This window comes from Natator depressus, chromosome 13, assembly GCF_965152275.1.
Source record: "Natator depressus isolate rNatDep1 chromosome 13, rNatDep2.hap1, whole genome shotgun sequence".
Classification (NCBI taxonomy): domain Eukaryota; kingdom Metazoa; phylum Chordata; order Testudines; family Cheloniidae; genus Natator; species Natator depressus.
The window spans coordinates 1,250,136-1,268,754 of NC_134246.1; the positions used below are offsets into that span (position 1 = coordinate 1,250,136).

An 18,619-nucleotide genomic window follows, 5' to 3' on the forward strand; every position below is an offset into this window, starting at 1 on the left:
CCTACACTATTCAGAGGAAACATGAACAGTCCCGCTTTGTCACACGGGGCAGCCAGCTGGTGCCTGCAGCCTATCCCAGCCCAGCCCCAGGGGCCTCCTCCTTTCTGCTGCCTGGGCTCTGCTGGGCCCCGCGCAAGGGGCAAGCGCCATCTGCACCTGGCAGCACACGCTGAGCGTAGCTGGTGTGGCCACTGTGCAGGGATGGGCGTAGAGGGCAGAGTCCTGGGCATGCAGTAACCCTCCCCCGCCTACTCAGGGGCAAGGGGAGGGACTCTGCCACACAGCGACCCCCCCCTCCCCCCCGCTAAGGGAGGGCCCTTTCCAGCGGAGGCTCAGACACGCCCATGTCTGGTGCCCACATCAGCCCATGTTGCCCCCCCTGTGATTAGCAAGAGTGCAGGTCTCTGATACACCCAGCCCATGCCAGCCGGGTGCAGAGCTGGGACCTGAGCCCATGCATCCCGCTGTGCCAGGGTCCAAGCTCCCCGGGGCTGGGGCTTCTGATCCCAGGGAGAGAGGAGACCAGTGTGTGATTCAGCAATGGGGCCCGGCCTCTCCTGCTGCCTGGGGCTCGGTTTAAACAAACACTGAGCAGAGAACAATGCAGCGCTGCCAGCCAGCCTGGGACACTCTCCTCTCCCGCTGGGGCGTGGTCAGGCAGGGTGCTGGGCTCCTCCACCGCACCACAGGTGCAGGGCATCAGAGCCAAGCCCCCTTTAGCACTGAGCCCCAGACCCTCCTCAGAGACGGAGCCCCCTGCAGAGACCGGAATGACTCCCCTGCCTCAGCTGGGCCTGCGGGCACCCAGCGCGATGGGGGTATCTGTGCTCAGGGATGGTGGGGGCCTGGGCAAGGGTGGAACTTGTAGGCAGTGGTATTTCTGGGAGTAGCTGGGCAGTGTGACTGAGAAGGGCCAGTGGGCCCCGCAGCTCATCCCTTGGCTGTGAGTCAGACCCTCTGAGGCCAGCCTGGCAAGGGTGGACCTGCTGCCTGGCCCTGGCAGTGCCCAGCCGTGGGGCCGGTGCAGCGCAGCCCTCTGGATGTGGCCCTTGCTGGTGCCAGAGTCGTCTCCATCCCTGTGGTCTGAGGCCTGGGGAGTTCTTTCCCCAAGTGGTCAGGGCCCCTGAAGCCCAAGCAAGTGCGAGCCCCCCTCCTGGCAGCAGGGAAGGTGAGGCAAAGCCAGACGTACAGGGGTCAGGACAGCTTGGATGCCTGGAGTCCAGACGGGTCCCCGTGGAACGAGGGAATGAGCAGCAGGTGTCACCTCTCCCTGCAAACGGCTCCTGTGCACACAGAGGCATGTGGGCACCAAGCCAGCGTGGCTACGTGTGCCCCGGCTGGGCCTGAGATCCAGCCCCGGGGAGAATCACACAGGCAGCGCCCAGCAGGGGAGGGAACGACCAGCCCTGCTCCTGGGGGAACCTGGGCTGCCGGCAGCATCCCTGGGGTGCTCCTGCTGAGCCAGAATCCAGCCCCTGGGCAGAGCTCCACAGCCAGGCCGGCCCAGAAAGCCAGCCCTGCCGCCTTTGGGGCCATGCCAGGCTGCTGACAGTGTGGGGCCCCAGGGCATGAGAGGCAGGGCGGGTAACAATGGGAGGGGTTCGGGTTTCCTCATTCCTTTGGCACTGGGTGCTGCTCGCCCTGCCTGGCTCCGTCCCTGGCCCCCTGCTCCCCTGGCTGTTGGCTTGCCCCCAGGAGCAGAACTGCGCGTTCCGCAGGCAGGGCCACCGGCTGTCCCGGGCGGAGGGGCAGGGCAGTGAGTTCCGGGAGTGAGGCACGTGAGGTGCCCTGTGTCGCTGACCAAGCCTGAGACTGGGGCCCAGACCCAGCCCAGCGGGGCCAGCAAAGAGCAGCTCAGGCTCTGCCAAGGCAGGAGTGCGTCTGCCCGCCCCAGGCCCTGGCCGTGGGGAGTCACGCAGCCAGGCAGTGGGCCAGGCCCCGTGGGGCAGGCTGTTCACAAGGAGCTGGAGTCGGGCTGGAAGCTGCAGGGCTGGGTTTTCTGCTGCGTTACTTCAGGGCCACTCCACTCGATGGGGCTCCATGGCCCCACTTGGGGCTGCTGCAAATGAAGTGCATTTGCCCGAGGGGTGCAAAGAGCCTATGCCAAGGCCGTCCCAGCCCTCGCTGCCCCGGTGTCTTACAACAGAGAGGCAATGCCGGGAACAGCTCCGCCCTCCAACCGCTACTGCCCAGGGGCCGAACAGAGGTTACAGCGCAGGAGGGGGCTGGACAAACTCAGTGCGTGGGGGAGAGCAAGATGCCCAACTGCAACTGCCCTGTCCTAGCCTGGCAGGACCAGGAGGGCGACACGGGGCACATTCTCAGCCCCAGCCCTGGATTGTGCACACCGAGCTGCAACTGAGTGTAGCTGTATATTGAGCGTGTACCCACTTTGCAAGACAAACAGCCATTTGCACGGTGCAGATTGCTGGTGAGCACAGGTTTGGACACGTGCAATGTCTGTGGTGAGGCAGGGGTGCAGGACTGGAGCCTACAGGTGAGGCAGGTGTACAGGGGGAAATGTGGGCGCAGGATCAGAGCTGGCCAGGTACCTGGGCCAAAGAGCTGGAGAAGATGCAGACACAACCACCAGAGCTGTAGGGCGAGGCTGTTTTATTGGGGTCAGGGAGAGACTGGAGTCTGGATGTGCTGGTCCGTGAGAGCCCTGGGCAGGGAGCTGGAGAGCAGGGCAGCTCCATGCTGGGGCGCTGGGAGTCATGTGCAGAGCGACAGGCGTGTCAGAGAGCCGCTCCCCCTTTGCCTGGTGATGGGCAGATCTAGGAGGCATCTGCAAAGGGAAGGTCAAGCAATGAGGAGGCAGGGAGCGGGCTGTGAGCAGGACTCCTGCCCGCCCCAGCACTGGGTGCAGTGATGGTGCTGACAGTGAATTGCCTCTTGGGCACTGCCAGCCCCTGCTGGCCTGCAGGCTGCGTCCTGGGGCCCCTGACGAGCCCTACGCAGCCTAGGGAATCTGTATGGAGAGCCCTGCTGGAAGCCTGGGGCCGGTGGAGATCTCGGGAGGCTGAGGCTGGCTCGCGGTATCAGCCCTGCTCACAGTGACGCCCTGGGCTAGGTCGGGATTGGGGAGATCCTCTCCTCTCCTGGCTCTGGCCCCACAGGATAAATGACACTGACTACCTGAGGGGGGGCAAGTAGCAGATCTCCCTCCAGGTCTGGCTGTCTGCCCATCCTCGTGGCATCTGGGCTTCTCACATAGCTGTGCAGTGGGAAAGGAGGTCCCACAGTGCCTGGGAGCACTGGCCATGAGACCCTCGCATAGGAGATAGGGCGCGGGGTGCCCTGCCACCTACCTTCCCTGTAAGCGTCCCACCGTGCAGCAGCTCAGGGAACCCGTGCCAGGGACCTGCCACAGCCAGGGAGGGGCACCCCTCCCCCAGCCCCAACCTAGCCCGGCCACCAACCTGCCGTGGCCTGGAGACCCCTCCCCCAACCCCTACTCTGCCATGGCCGGGGTGCCCAGACCAGCCAGGGTGCCCCTCCCCCAGGCCAAACCCAGCCCCAGCCCTGGCCCGGACCTGCTGCGGGAGGGGCGCCTATCCTGCGGCCCCAGCCCTGGAGCTGCCATGGCAGAGAAAGGGACCTCTCCCCCCAGCCCAGGTGCTGCTGTGGGGAGAGAGAGCTGGGGGGCGGGGAGTCCTCTTTCCCCGCCGTAGCCCCGGAGTACCCTCCTTCACCCCAAACCCCTCATCCCTAGCCCCACCCCAGAGCCCACACCCCCAGCCAGAGCACTCACCCCCCCACCCCAACCCTCTGCCCCAGCCCTGAGTCCCCTCTCACACTTCGAACCCCTCAGCCCCACCCACGCCACATGAATTTTGTTCTGTGCACCAACCTGGAGGTGATGTGTCACATAACAAAATTCATTCTGCACATGGGTGGGAAAAATTAGAGGGAACACTGCCTGCCACCCCACTCCACGCTGCCACTCCGTCCAGGAGCACACAGGGCTGCTGTGCTGTCTACCCCACGCCCCAGGAGCACACACAGGGATGCTGGGCTATCTACCCCGTGTCCCCCGAGCACACACAGGGATGCCGGCTATCTATCCCATGCCCCTGGAGCACCCATGGGGATTACTCCTGAGGGCATTCTGCACCAAAAAATTAAAAATTCTGCGCCAAAAAAATCAAAAATTCTGCAAGTTTTATTTGTCAATCAATAAATGCAGAGGCTCCAGCATGGCAGTGAGGAGCACAAGCCACTGGCTGAATGAAGGTGGGAGATCACCCCCCACCCCCCAGGACATGGACTCAGCAGTGAGGATGCACCTGACCCTGACACAACACAAGGCCTGGACCTTCCCCAGAAACACCCTGGAGCCTTGCCCTTCTGTGCCAGGTGCACCAGGTGTGGGGCAGGTAGGCTCAACCAGGCAGGATCCAAGTGTGGAGGGATCCAGGTATGGGATGAGAGAGTTCTGTGTGGGACAATCTGGGGGCAGGCAGCTCAGTGGGGGGTCTAGGTGTGAGGGGGGTCTGGATGCACACAGGCTCGTTGTGGGGTTTCCAGGTGCAGGGGCAATCGGACTCTGCAGGGGCTTCCAGGTGAAGGTGGTTGGGGCTCAGCAGGGGGTCTGGGTGCTGGGGGAGTGGAGCTCGGTGAGGGTCTGGGTGCAGCTAGTTGGGGGTCAGTGGCGTGGGGGTCTGGATGTGGGAGGTCAAGGTGGTGCAGGGGGTGGGGTATCAGGGTGGGGATTTGAGTGCAGGGAGCTCAGTGGGGGTGGTCTGGCTGCAGGGGTGGGGGTCTGGAGGCAGGGGGGCTCCAGATGCAGGGATTGAGGTTTGGTGGGGTGGGGTTCAGGTATGGGGAGGGCTAGGGGAGTTCTGGATGTACCAGGTGAGGCTTGGCAGAGGTGTCTGGGTATGGAAGGTCCAGATGCACAGCGGTTGGGTGGATGGGGGAGCAGTCCCCATACAGTGACCCCCTCCCTCCACATCTGAGGAGCAATGGGGGCAGGAAGCAGGGGAGGATGCTGAGCTTCCTGCAGCTGGGGGAGGTTTCTGGGGTTGGGTCTGACACAGCCCCAGACACTCTTGCAGGAGAAGAGGAAATCCTGTCCTCTCCTGCCTCCAGCCCAGCTGGGACGAGCAGCTGATCCCAGCTCAGGGTAGGAGCCACTGGCTGGGGTGTCCCCCGCCCCGTGGTGATTTACCTCTCCGCTGGCTGCTCTGGGTGCCTGACATGATGTACCTGTGCTGTTCGGGAGTGGTGCATGGCTGCTCCTGCAGCTTTCCTGAGCTTCCCTGACAGAAAGTCATTTTTCTGCAGGGAACCAAAGAAAAATCTGCAGGGGGCATGAATTCTGCATACATGCAGTGGCGCAGAATTCCCCCAGGAGTAGGGGATGCTCTGCTATCTACCCCGTGCCCCAGGGGCACGCACGGGGATGCCGGGCCGTCTACCCCGCGCCCCAGGGGCACGCACGGGGATGCCGGGCCATCTACCCCGCGCCCCAGGGGCACGCACGGGGATGCCGGGCCGTCTACCCCGCGCTCACCTTTAAACATTTGGGCGGACACACGCCTGTTTGCGACAGCCGTTCATGCAGCACTTCATGATCCCTGGGCACTGCGAGTCCACTTTGCATTGGTTCCTGCACAGACCCAGTAAGGGGATTCCACCTGGCACCACTGGGCACGAGCCAGGTTTCACTGAAAGGGCAGGAGACAGTATGAGTTTCGCGTGCAGGTCCCCGGCCCAGGGGCTCAGCAGACACACCCACCAGGGGGGTCAGGATTGGGACCAGCGCTCGCTGCTCTGGAAGGAAAGTGTCTGCACCCAAGGGGCACAACCTGGCTCCGGGGCTCTGTGTGAAGGAGACGAAGGGCCTCACTTTTCAATCGGCCTCCCTCTGTGCCCCTGCCTTGGCTGTGTGCAGCCCAGCGCCTGTGCGCGTACCAGCTCTGTGCGCACACCGTGTGCGTAGGGGCGGGTATGGAGATCTCAGGGCCTGTCTACACGCAAAACCCTGCAGCGATGCAGCTGTACCGCCGGAGGGGCGGTGCCTATCCACACGGCCGGCAGGGGCGCTCCGGTTGCTGTGGTACTCCAGCTCTCCGAGAGACCGAGCACTCTCCCGTCGACCTAGCGCTGTCTACACCAGGGCTAGGTCTAGCTGCTGCTTTCACACCCTGAGAGCTGTAGCCAGACCAAGGGGAATGCCTCGTGGAGAGCAGGCCTCTGAGAAGGCGACAGGCCAAACAGCACCTGGAGGGCTGCAAGGGGCTGGGCTGCTCCAGTCCCTGTGAGGCCCAGAGGAGAGGCAGAGGCCTGCAGGGGATGAGGGAGGAGCAGGCCAGGAGCTGGGTGCAGGGGAGCAGACTGGCTGGGAACGGGGGTGCAGATAAATGGGGCTGAATCCCCCCTGAGACCCTGCCCCAGCCTGGACAATAATAACTCACCACAAGAGAGCCACTTCCTGCAGGGAAATGGGGTGCGGCAGCCCCCTGCTCTGGGGGGACAGGGCACTCCCAGCACAGTGGGGTTCCATGCTGAGCAGCAGCCCCAGATACGCACCCACATGGACTGCACCTGACACAGCCTGCGCTCAGAGCAGCTCCACTAGCCCCATCAGCAGGGGGGCAGCTGCTCCGGAGGCTCCCCGGCAATGGCCTGGGGACCAAGGGGATGCACAATGCCCCTTGGAGGGCTGGCCTGTCTCTGTGCCCCTGGAGCAAAGCCATTTCTGCTCAGGATTTCCCCGGCTGATGAGCTGGAGGGGCCCCGTCCCCACAACTCCCCCCAGAACTGGTACAAACAGGCCCCGAGCGTCAGAGCCTGCAGGGCAGCCAAGGGCAGAATTTGCTGTGACCCCTGCGCTCCCCCAGGCCCAGTCTGGTTGCGGAGTCACCGACTCCAGCTGTGCACCGAGCACCTCAGGGGGCTATTACCCGCTATTGCTCTGGAGACTGGCCCCGACCCCCTCACTGTCAGGCATCGGTGGCACTCCCAGCAACTTCCAGGAGGGCGTCACACGGCACGTCATTCTCTGGGACCGGCGCCCGGAAGGCCGTACCAGAGCTGGCTCCTAAACTGAGCTGCCCCCCACGGGGAGGCCCGGCTGGGACCTGGGCATGTGCGGGCATGGCTGTGTGCAGAAGGGGACTGGACCCGAGCCAGCTCATCCTTTCTGGCATCGTTCAGTCCCTGACAGAAACAGTAGCTCCAGGCCACCTGGTTCCAGGCTGTATCAGACGCTGGGTACAGGAAGTGGGCTTTGTAGGCAGAGACAGGTTGGGGACCCAGTGTGAGGAACTGCGGGTCCACATCGGCGCTGTGGGCTGTCAGGGTGGTCGAATATTAGCGAGGGATCTGGGCAGGCTGGGAGGGATAATGTCCAGTCTAGGGCTTCTCCAGACAATAGACTGATCATGGAATCATAGAATATCAGGGTTGGAAGGGACCTCAGGAGGTCATCTAGTCCAACCCCCTGCTCAAAGCAGGACCAACCCCCAACTAAATCATCCCAGCCAGGGCTTTGTCAAGCCTGACCTTAAAAATATCTAAGGAAGGAGATTCCACCACCTCCCTAGGTAACGCATTCCAGTGTTTCACCACCCTCCTAGTGAAATAGTGTTTCCTAATATCCAACCTAAACCTCCCCCACTGCAACTTGAGACCATTGCTCCTTGTTCTGTCATCTGCCACCACTGAGAACAGCCTAGCTCTATCCTCTTTGGAACCCCCCTTCAGGTAATTGAAGGCTGCTATCAAATCCCCCCTCATTCTTCTCTTTCGCAGACTAAATAACCCCAGTTCCCTCAGCCTCTCCTCATAAGTCATGTGCCCCAGCCCCCTAATCATTTTCGTTGCCCTCCGCTGGACTCTCCAATTTATCCACATCCCTTCTGCAGTGGGGGGACCAAAACTGGACACAGTACTCCAGGTGTGGCCTCACCAATGCCGAATAGAGGGGAATAATCACTTCCCTCGATCTGCTGGCAATGCTCCTAGTAATACAGCCCAATATGTTGTTGGCCTTCTTGGCAACAAGGGCACACTGCTGACTCATATCCAGCTTCTCATCCACTGTAACCCCTAGGTCCTTTTCAGCAGACCAGTCCCACTTCTGTTGGTTAGAAGGTGTGACGAAGTAGGACTGTTCTTAATGTTTCCTCTGAATAGTGTGGGGGTGCCTCAGTTTCCCCTACGCAGTTCTTAAGTATCTAGGTGGTGGGATAAGGGTGTATGATCATTGCAGAGCCCTAGAGGGCAGGTGCGTGCAGGGGTCTGGACACAGAGAATGGCCGACACCCTGTTTCCTGGCAACTAATGGCCTGGGCCCTTCCCCCCTGCAAGGTGAGAGCTAAAGGGTTGGAGAACAAAGGAATCCGGTGACCTCCTGGCCCGGAAAGGGACAAAGCCCAGAGGAGGAGGGGCTGGAGGGGAAGGCAGTTTGGGGCTGCCTGGGGACATGGAGTGAAGTGCAGACGTGGTTGTCTGGCTCACTGCCCCCCAAAATGGACCCAGCTGCAGGGTCCTGTTCTCTGCACCTACAAGCTCTGTGTTAGACCATGTTCCTGTCGTCTAATAAACCTCTGTTTTACTGGCTGGCTGAGAGTCACGTCTGACTGCGAAGTTGGGGGGCAGGACCCTCTGGCTTCCCCAGGAGCCCACCTGGGCGGACTCGCTGTGGGAAGCGCATGGAGGGGCAGAGGAGGCTGAATGCTCCGAGGTCAGACCCAGGAAGGTGGGAGTTGTGTGAGCTGTGTGTCCTGCAGACAGGCTGCTCCCAGAAAGGAGACTTCCCCAGAGTCCTGACTGCCTTCGTAGGGTGCAGTTCCAGAGCATCGTCCGGGGACTCCGTGACAGAAGGATGGCTACAGCAGGACCAGCAAGCGGCATTGGTTAATAAATCCTCAAAGCTTGTAGCTGTCTCCATCGAACTGCTCTGGCAAGGGCCTTTTCGGACCATACTCCAGGGCCACAACTATGGGTAGGCCCAAGGGTCCTGGAGGGGTCAGGACCTGCACCCAGGGGCAGACATTCTCTAACTGCAGCTGGACAACCTGATTCTGGAGTTTCTGGAGCCGGGATGCCACTTCCAGGGCCGCAGCCCAGAGCTGCTCCATCTAGGCTCTGGGGTCCGGTATGGGAAGCTGTTAAAGCCTGTCAGCTCTGGGTTCCAGGCGGTCAGGCCTGGTGGTTGGAGCCAGGTGTGGAGTTGGAACGGGGCTGAGGGAGCACTGAAACTGGGGTCCAGGGGCAGGCTATGGGTCAGAGTCGGTCAGTCTGCAGATTAGGCAAATCAGGACCGACGCTGGCGTCCAGATGCAGGCCAAAGGTCAAAGGCTGCTTGGAGTGAGTGCGAGGGCCTGGGGGTCAGGCGGTGGGTGCAGGGCTGGAGCGGGTCCGGTCAGAGCTGGGCCAGGACAAGGCTGGAGGGGCTGGAAGAGGCGGTCAAGGCTGGGCAGGACCCGGCACCGCGGGAGCCTGCGAGGCGGCTGGGGGTCTGGCCGGGCAGGGCTGTTGCACAGACGGAGAGGCAGCTCCGGCGGGGTGAGTGGGACACCTGTGTCTGGCGGTCACATGCCCCAGCCGGGCCCCAGGGTGAGTCATGGCACCTGCTGAGGCTCTTGCACCCGCCCACCTCTAACGGCCCCTCCCCCAGCCTAAGGGGCGGAGCTACTGGACCCGGGTCTCAACTGCATTCGGGGCACAACCAATGGAAAAACAGGGACAGGAGTGAGGGTCACAGGGTCAAAATCAGGGAGCCAGAGGGGGAGACCAAGCAGAGACCCCCCGGACAGCGCCCACTGCTCCTCGAAGGCATCTGGGAAGCCAGTGGACGCAGCCCAGAGGGACTCTGCCCGGAGCCATGACCTGAGGAAAAGGACGTTCAGATGCAGAGTCTATGGCTGGCAGGGGCTGTATGTGCTGGATCTCCCCCGGCACAGGAAAGGGACTCCTGTCCCCGCCTGCTGAGAGCCCACTCCATGTCCCTGTTGGCCCCTCGGCAGGACTCCCCGCCTCTCCGGGGATTATCCCCAGGCAGAAGGTTTCTCTAGCCCTGCAAGTAGCTTGAGTGTTCCCTTTCTTACAGACTCATAGACTTTAATGTCAGAAGGGACAATCCTGATCCCTCTCTGCTCATGGCAATTCCTCGCCTTCAGGCATTGCTCTCCTGGCCTTGCCACCTCTCTTCTCTCACCCGCTCCGGCAGCTGCCTCTGTAGCTGTTCTTGGGCCGTAGATTATTTTTGGCCCACCAGCATTGTGTGTCCCCAGCCTGGAGATGGGACCGAGTCTCACAGAGGTGCAGCGAGCAATGCACATGGGGAGAAGGGACTCCTGGTTTCCCGGAGCCCAAACACGTCCCCGCTGGCCTCCCTTTGGCTGGGAGGAGGCTGCACGGTTTGCTGGGGTGCTCTGAAGGGGCTGGGGGTTGGAGGAGCAGATATAAGCAGCTCCTGACTCTCTTTCGCCTGCTATGGTGACTGATAGGCAGAGCACAAGGGCTTCCTGCCTCCCCGCGGGATGTGGGGCGTGGGGCTGCCTGCCACAGCTTCCAGAGCAAGTGGGGCAAAGTGCAGCTGCCCTGTGCCCACTGGATCTGAACAGTCAGCTTGGCACATTGCATGTTGGGATCTGTAGGGCCTGACTGGGGGTCTCAGACTAGTTTAACAGCACTGTAACTCCACGCACCTCACTGGGCCCCTCCTGTCCCCCTGCTGCACAGGCTTGTAGGTGACAGCAGAGCGAGCCCGAGCTCAGGCTGCAGTCTGCTTCCCAGCCAAACCGGGCTTAAAACCGAGCAAAGTCTGGGCAACTTCTGCTCAGAATAACTGCAAATCCCGGGGGGCAGGAGGGGGCTCGGGAGCATGGGGCCATGCATCTCTGCACAGGAGAATACAAACTGCCTTCAGACATGCCTGTCTGCCTGAGTCTGAGCCCCACCCAGGGCCCCACCTAATAAGAACATCAGAACGGCCACAGTGGGTCAGACCAATGTCCATCTAGCCCATTATCCTGGCTTCTGACAATGGCCAGTGCCAGATACTTCAGAGGCAGTGAACAGAACAGGGCAATTATCGAGTGATCCATCCCCTGTCATCTACTCCCAGGTTCTGGGAGTCAGGGGTTTAGGGACATCCAGAGCATGGGGTTGCGTCCTTGACCATTGTGACGTTATGAGTGTAATATATCTCACTGAAAGGTGACAGGGCCAGAAAGAGTTAATTAACTCACAGACTGACCTGACCTATGGCCAAACTTTAAAGACTGGTTAGGAAGAGATGGAAATGGAGAGAGCTTTGAAATGCAAGTCTGCATTGTTAGAGGTAGAAGGGGAGATATTTGCTCAGGTCTTGTGATGTCAGCAAACAAGTCTTGTCGATGGCTATAGCTTTGATTCAAAGATCAGAAAAGGACTATTAACATTTAGGAAGACACTGGAGTGAAATAGTACTGTTGTCTATATGTCACTGGGAAGGTTGTGATAGCCGGTATCTGAACTGTTGAATGGATAAATTACCCTGTGCTAATTGCCAGGATGTTTGGAAGAAGGAAAGTTAAGCCGATTGTTTTCTCAGGCCAAAAGGCTGCAGGAAATGTATAAAAACCTTGGAACATGATTCCTCTTCATCTCAGATCTGCTTTGGGTTTCAAGAAGGGGAAACCCTGAGCCCTAAGGATTGAGATCCCCAGTCACTGACTGGAGTCACCCTGAACATGGACATTGGACTATAACCTATGGGCTATCTCTAAAAGGAATTTTGTCCACGACAAGCTCAGCTCTGCTCTGTATCTGAACCTCAAGAATTGAACTCAAGTCTGTCTGTATATTGATCTTTTAACCAGCACGCTCTCTCTTTTCTTTTCTTTTAATAAATTTTAGTTTAGTTAATAAGAATTGACTATAAGCGTGTATTTGGGGTAAGATCTGAGTTATTATTTGACCTGCGCCTGGGGCTTGGCCCTTTGGGGTCAGGAGAACCTTTTCTTTTCTATGATGAAATAAGATTTTCAGAATTTATCATCCTATGTTTGACAGGTGTGTCTGGATGGAGCCAGAGGCTGGGCACTTTAAGGGAACTGCGTTGTTTGGACTTCTGAGTACCCAGGGAGGGGCTATAGAAGCTGTTTTGTGCTGGTTTGATAAATCTAAGTACTGGAATATCCACCAGCGTTTGGGGTTTGTCGGCACCGTTCTGTTTGCAGTTCACCCTGATTGAGTGACCTCAGCTGGCTCCCACGGGCAGCCCCGTCACAACCATCTTGGCTAATAGCCATTGATGGACCTAACCTTCAGGAACGTATCTAATTCTTTGTTGAACCCAGTTATGCTTTTGGCCTCCATAACATCCCCTGGCAACGGGCTCCACAGGCTGACTGTGCGTTGGGTGAAGACACACTTCCTTTTGTTTGTTTTAAACCTGCTGCCTGTTCATTTCATTGGGTGATCCTGGTTCTTGTCTTATGTGTAAAGGTAAATAACACTTCACTTTCTCCACTCCAGCCATGATTTTATAGATCTCTGTCACATCCCCCCACAGTCGTCTCTTCTCCAAGCTGGACAGTGCCAGTCTTTTTAATCTCTCATAAATCGAAGCTGTTCTATACCCCAATCATTTTTTTGCTGTTTTCTGAACCTTTTCCAGTTTTAATATCTCTTTGGTAAGATGGAGGCGACCAGAACTGCACGCAGTATTCAAGGTGTGGGCGTACCACGGACTTATATAGTGGCATCATGATATTTACTTTCTTATTATCTATCCCTTTCCTTATGGTTCCTAACACTGTTCGCTTTTTTGACTGCCGCTGCACATCGGGTGAAAACAGCTAATTTAGACCCCATCGTTTTTATGTAGAGTTGGGATGATGTTTTCCAATGCGCCTTACTTTGGATTTATCAACATTAAATTTCATCTGCCACTTTTTGTAAGATCCCTTGGTAACTCTTCGCAGTCTGCTTTCGACTTCACTCTCCTCAGTAATTTTGTATCATCTACAAATTTTGCCACCTCACTGTTTACCCCTTTTTCCAGATCATTTATGAACATGATGAACAGCACCGGTCCCCAGTACAGATCCCTGGGGGACCCCACTATTTATCTCTCTCCACTGTGAAAACTGACCATTAATTCCTACCCTTTGTTTCCTATCTTTAACCAGTTACTTATCCCATGACAGCTTACTTTGCTTAAGAGCCTTTGGTGAGGGACATTTGTCAAAGGCTTTCTGAAAGTCCAAATACATTATATCCACTGGATCATCCTTTTCCACTTGTTTGTTGACCCTCTCAAATAATTGTAACAGATTGGTGAGGCATGGTTTCCTCTTACAAAATCCGTGTTGACTCTTCCTCACGAAATCTTGTTCATTTGTGTGTCTGATAATTCTGTTCTTTACTATAGTTTCAACCAATTTGCCTGGTACTGAAGTTAGGCTTACTGGCCTGTAATTGCCAGGTGTTACATTTGCTACCTGGTGCAGCTCCAACCCGGAGCCCCAGCTCAGGAACTGTGCAGCACCCGGCACAGCCCCCACCCGGGGCCCCAGCTCAGGAACTGTGCAGCGCCCGGCGCAGGCCCCACCCGGGGCCCCAGCTCAGGAACTGCAGCGCCCAGCGCAGCCCCCACCCAGGCCCCCAGCTCAGGAACTGTGCAGCGCCCAGCGCAGCCCCCACCCAGGCCCTCAGCTCAGGAACTGTGCAGCGCCTGGCGCAGCCCCCACCCAGGCCCCCAGCTCAGGAACTACAGTGTCTGGCGCAGCCCCCACCCAGGGCCCCAGCTCAGGAACTGTGCGGCGCCTGGCGCAGCCCCCACCCAGGGCCCCAGCTCAGGAACTGTGCAGTGCCTGGCACAGCCCTCATCCGGGCCCCCAGCTCAGGAACTACAGTGCCCAGCCTGGTGGGGGCCCTCCCCCCACCTGGGGCCTGCAGGCACCGCCACATAGCACAGGTGCTGACCAGAAGCCCAGCACGGTGGAGCTGAGCTGCACACAGCAGTCCCTGCGTGTTGGAGAGAGGTCCCCCAGCTCCCTTCACACCCCCCGGCCTTTGCCACCTGCTACTTCAGCACGTCCCGGCCACTCAACACACCTGGCAGTGTCAGGTGGAGCCCATGTCAAAGTGCTCCCAGCCAGTTGCCCCCTGGGCAGGGCAGTGGCGGGGACTCAGTGGGCCGGGCGACCCGCAGGAGCACTAAGGGGGCGCGTTACCGTTGGGGATCTGACAGGACCAGCCGCAGCCTGTCTGGCAGCACTTGAGGTTCTCCTCGCAGTCGCTGTCAGTCTGGCATTCCTCCGTGCAGTTAGCCGCCTCCACCACTGTGTCTGGGCACTCGCCCTCTTTCTCTGAAACGGGAAAGGCCAGGGTCACGCTGGTCCCAGGGAGAGGGCCAGGCTGTGGGCCCGGAGTCCCTGAGGACCAGGGCCCACGAACATTGCTCATGGTGAGAGCTCTGGAGCACCTGAAAGCTAGAGGGTGTGGGGCCAGGTCCTGGCTCCATCCTGGTTCTCGATGCACCAGACCCCCTCCCCCCCGGGGTCCCTCCAGCCAAAGCGCTGCGTACATAGGACCGGTGCCCTCGGCGGGGATGTGGGCTGGGGCGTGGCGTTCCTACTCACTTGTAACGTTGTGGCCAGATGCACACGACAGCTCGGCCCAGAGAGCCAAGAGCCCCACGAGGAGGACGATGCTGCTGGACTTCACCATGGTGCTGTGGGGAGCCAGCTCCGACTGTCCAGACCTACCCAGGCTGGGCTTTAAGCTTTCCCACAGGTGGGGCTGCAGCCTGGGAGGGAGGGGACTGGTTCCCAGGTGATTTATAGGGAAGGGGAGAGTCGCGCTCCCTCTTCATTCCATTGCACAATCCGCGCGTATCAGGTATCTGCTCTGGCCCTCCTGCGAACCAGGAAGTGAGAGCTCGGAAGGGACCCAGCATCTTCTGTACACAGTGGGCAGGCTGACAGCAAGTTGCTGCAGCTCCTGGGCAGCCCCCCGTGGCCACCGCCGGCCCCAGACAGGTGGGGGCCAGGGCGATTCAAGAACTTGCTTCTCATGCAGGTTTCCTGGGAGCAGCTGGGGTTTGCAGCTCCCCCAGGGGTGTTTCTGAGGGTGGCACATCTCAGGGGCTGCTGCATCCTGGTGAGCAGGAGAATCACAGGCTGAACATGCTCCGTGCGTCGCCGAGCGTGGCTCCAAATAGCTGTGCCCTCGTGGTCCATCAGGACGGATGGCTCAGTGTCTGAGAGCTGGGGCAGTGGGAGCAGCCTGGGTCCCCCCAGACTGCAGCAGGTTGGACACAGAAACCCAAGGACTGTGGTTTCATAGAGTCACAGAACTTAAGGCAAAAAGAGACCCTTAGATCATCCAGTCTGGCCTCCTGTAGCTCACAGGCCACCGAATTTCTCCTGGCCCCCCGGTACTGAGCCCAATCACCTGTGTTTGACTAAAGCACCTCCCAGAAAAGCTCCAGCCTGCATTGGAAGCATCAAGAGAAGGAGACTTCACATTTCCCGGGGAAGTTTGGTCCAGTGGCTGATCCTGCACTGTTAACAGTTTGTGCCTTCCGCCTGACTGGAACGAGTCCGGGTCTAGCTTCCAGCCACTGGCTCCTGTCCTGCCTTTCCCCTGCAATACCTGGGAGTTTCTCTCCATGGAGGGAGGTAACTGAGGACACTGTTGAATGGCGTCGGGCCTAGAACTGATCCCTTAGCAACCCCCTTAGAAACGCCCCCCTGCACTGACGCTTCCCTGGTTTGGGTTGTGGCAGGGGTGCACTGACCCCCGACGGCTTGCGGAAATCACTCCCCCACAGCTCCACTGTGCAGCCTCCGGGGTGGAAAGCAGCTGCCACTGTGCTAGCAACGCTCCCGCCTCCTGTTTGGGAGGGGACAGGAGGAATCCGCTCTGCGGCTGAGACTGCAAAACCCATACGAGCTAAAGGCGTGATGGGGCGCAAGAGAGCTGACATGATCGCAGGCCCTCGGAGAGCACGGTGATGGACTCACCTCCATACAGCGACCCGCCAAGAGCTCAGCGCAGCTCCCGCTGTCCCAGCTCAGGGGAAGTGGGGCAGTTTGTCTGAACCAAAAGCCTGTGTGCACTGGGCTGGGAGTAGCAGCTGCTGCGCCCATCCCTGTAGCCACCCAGAAGCAGCGTCCTTTCACAGACCTGAATGAATTCAGCTTTTCAGTGCTCTCAAGAGGGAAGGGAGGGTGCTGTCACCCCATGTTATGGAGCGTGGCAGGTGAATGTCCATGTCTTCTTATCCCCATGTCTCAGGTGGGGAAACTGAGGCACAGCCAGAGACTGACTTGCTCCAGGCAACATTGGACATGGAAGCAACATCTGCTGCAGGCAGACGTGTCCGTGTCACAGGGACATGGCACAGGCTTTGGGCACACGTCTAGGCTCTGGGCGAGCTCTCGAGGCTCTGAGGTCACACGGAGTTTGGCAGCACTGTCCCTGTGCACACTGCCAAGTAATTTAAAGTCCAGAGTCAACAATGAGGCAAGGTGTGGAGCAGCTGTAAATCAGCGGGCTGTTTGCTCTCGCACACACTGCTCGGGGAGTGAGGGAGCGTTTATGGAATAACAAAGCCAGGGTTGATACCCAGAAGCACCGCAGGAGAGGGTGAGGAGAGGGCGCTTTCACATAACCTGCACCCTGCTGGGACTCCGTCGGAGCAGAGGGAAGGGGAGGACAAAGCAGGGAGTGAACCCCATAAATCCTTCCCCATGGCCCCAGGGGGAGGGGCAGCAGCCAAGTGGTGCTCCATGTGTGGGGCCCACTCCTCCACCAGGCACCAGCGGAGGCGTGCTCCCCGATTACCTAGGTGTGCAATCGAGTGTCTGATCTACGCACAGTCCCAGCGACGTCATGCACAGGCCGGAGACCTACATGCCCGGCTGGGGTAGCTGAGTGCGGCGCTGAGGTGCACAGATTGCATGTCTTTGTCTGATGTCTGGAGCAAGTGTCAACACCAGGCAAGGGTGAGGTCCTTACGCCAGGACTTGGGCGCGGGGAAGAGCGATGCCTCAGCACCATTCAGCTGCATCATGCACGCCTGCAATATGGTAACGCTGTCCAGCCCTCGTACCCCACAGCAGCCAATGACAGTTAGCTTGGATGATGTAATGCTTCTTGCTTTGCTTTCTATTGGCTGGGTGCTGTTGTCACTCAACAGCCTTGCTAGAGAGCTGCGTGGGTGGTGCTCCGGTTTCTCTGGCTTGGAGCAGACTCCGGTTCTGCTGGTGAAGCTGAAGCAAGGGCTCTCTCTGAATCAGCCAAGTGGTGCCGTTCACGTCCCCCTCCAGGCACAACAGCACCTGCGGCTGGACTGCAGCACAGCAGCTCCGGGAGGGCCCTCCGCATCCCCATGCTGGGGAGGATGGCGGGGGGCCCGTTTCCACCAGAGGGACTGGTGTAGGGACATGGACATCACCCTGTGGCATCTGGGGGAGCCTAAGGTGACCTGAGGCAATCCCCAGGAATGGCAGGCAGGCAGGTTGTCCGTTCTTGTGGCAGGGAGCGGCTTGTGTTCTGTTTGTACAGCACCTAGCGCCGCGGGGCTGTGACCCATGATAGGGGCTCCGAGGTGCTCTGACCATACAGATATCAGATAATACCAGGCAACATGCTAAATGGTGCTTCCTCTTCCACCGTAGCCAGGAAATCCTGGAAGCGTCATTGTTTGGCTGCCCGCCTGCCAAGGTCCCCGTGTGCTGCCCACACATGGGACACAGGAACTGACCAGTTACGAGTTGCCAGCATCAAACCCCTCCCCATGGCTGACTCAGGCCTGTTAGATGGGCTTGGGAGAGTTGGCTTCGGGAGGGCTGAAGACAGCCACAGAGAGCCCCGCTGAGCAAGGGGGCTGCACCCCTAGCCCTAATCAGACTTCCCCTTGCGAAGGAGAACCCGCTGTCCCATCTGCCTTGGCAGGAGAGAGTCCAAGCTGGCCCTGCGAGGCCCATGGCCTCGGTGCTAAGGGCTTGGGAGATCAACAGCAGAACCTCAAAGTGTCTCCAAGGGGATCGGAGCCAATTGCCCTCTGCCCGGCTCAGCCCGCGGGACACAGCTTTCTGCTCAAGAAGCACTTGGAACCGTACTGACGGCTGAGCTCTAAAGAGAGAGAAATCGGCCCCTCTGCTTCCCCTTGGCTGTTGGGAGCAGCCCGTGTTCCAGCTACTGGCCAGCATCCGCTAAACCGCCTCCTTCCCCTCGGCCAGCCCGGAGGGGTGAGTCCTGTCAGCTACCGACACGTCGTCTTTACCGGTTTGCCTGGCGTGGCGGATTGCGTCCTGGCTCTTCTCCTCCCTTCGGCTCAGAAGGGCTCTGGCCTGGAGGCTTTTCCTCGCTCTGGAGGCAGTCAGAGACCCAGACTCGCTGCTATTTCTGTTACCATAGCGCCCGGGAGCCCCAGGGTGTCCGGTGCTGTTCAAACACAGAACAGGCCAGGCCCTGCCCCAAAGAGCTGACCGCCTCCGTATGAGACGGGAGACAACGGGTGGCGCAAGGGGAGAGCACAAGGAAACAAGGAGACAACAGTGGTCTGCATGGTCAGCCATGGTACCCGATGGGGCACATGTGCTGGACATCAGCACCCACGCTTCACAGCAGAGCAGAGGCACCGAGGAGGGGGTAATGTCCC

The 18,619-nt window shown here is 59.3% G+C and overlaps 1 protein-coding gene across 1 annotated transcript; it reads right to left on the reverse strand.

The window, feature by feature from the left end:
• Positions 1 to 2,602: 2,602 nt before the first annotated feature.
• On the reverse strand, positions 2,603 to 14,836 carry LOC141997317 (WAP four-disulfide core domain protein 2-like). Its single transcript, XM_074969627.1, is given in 5 exon segments — positions 2,603 to 2,788; positions 5,519 to 5,672; positions 14,181 to 14,315; positions 14,589 to 14,787; positions 14,789 to 14,836. Coding segments are annotated over 4 exon segments (519 nt in total). The 5' UTR covers positions 14,822 to 14,836; the 3' UTR covers positions 2,603 to 2,788; positions 5,519 to 5,520.
• Positions 14,837 to 18,619: the final 3,783 nt, after the last annotated feature.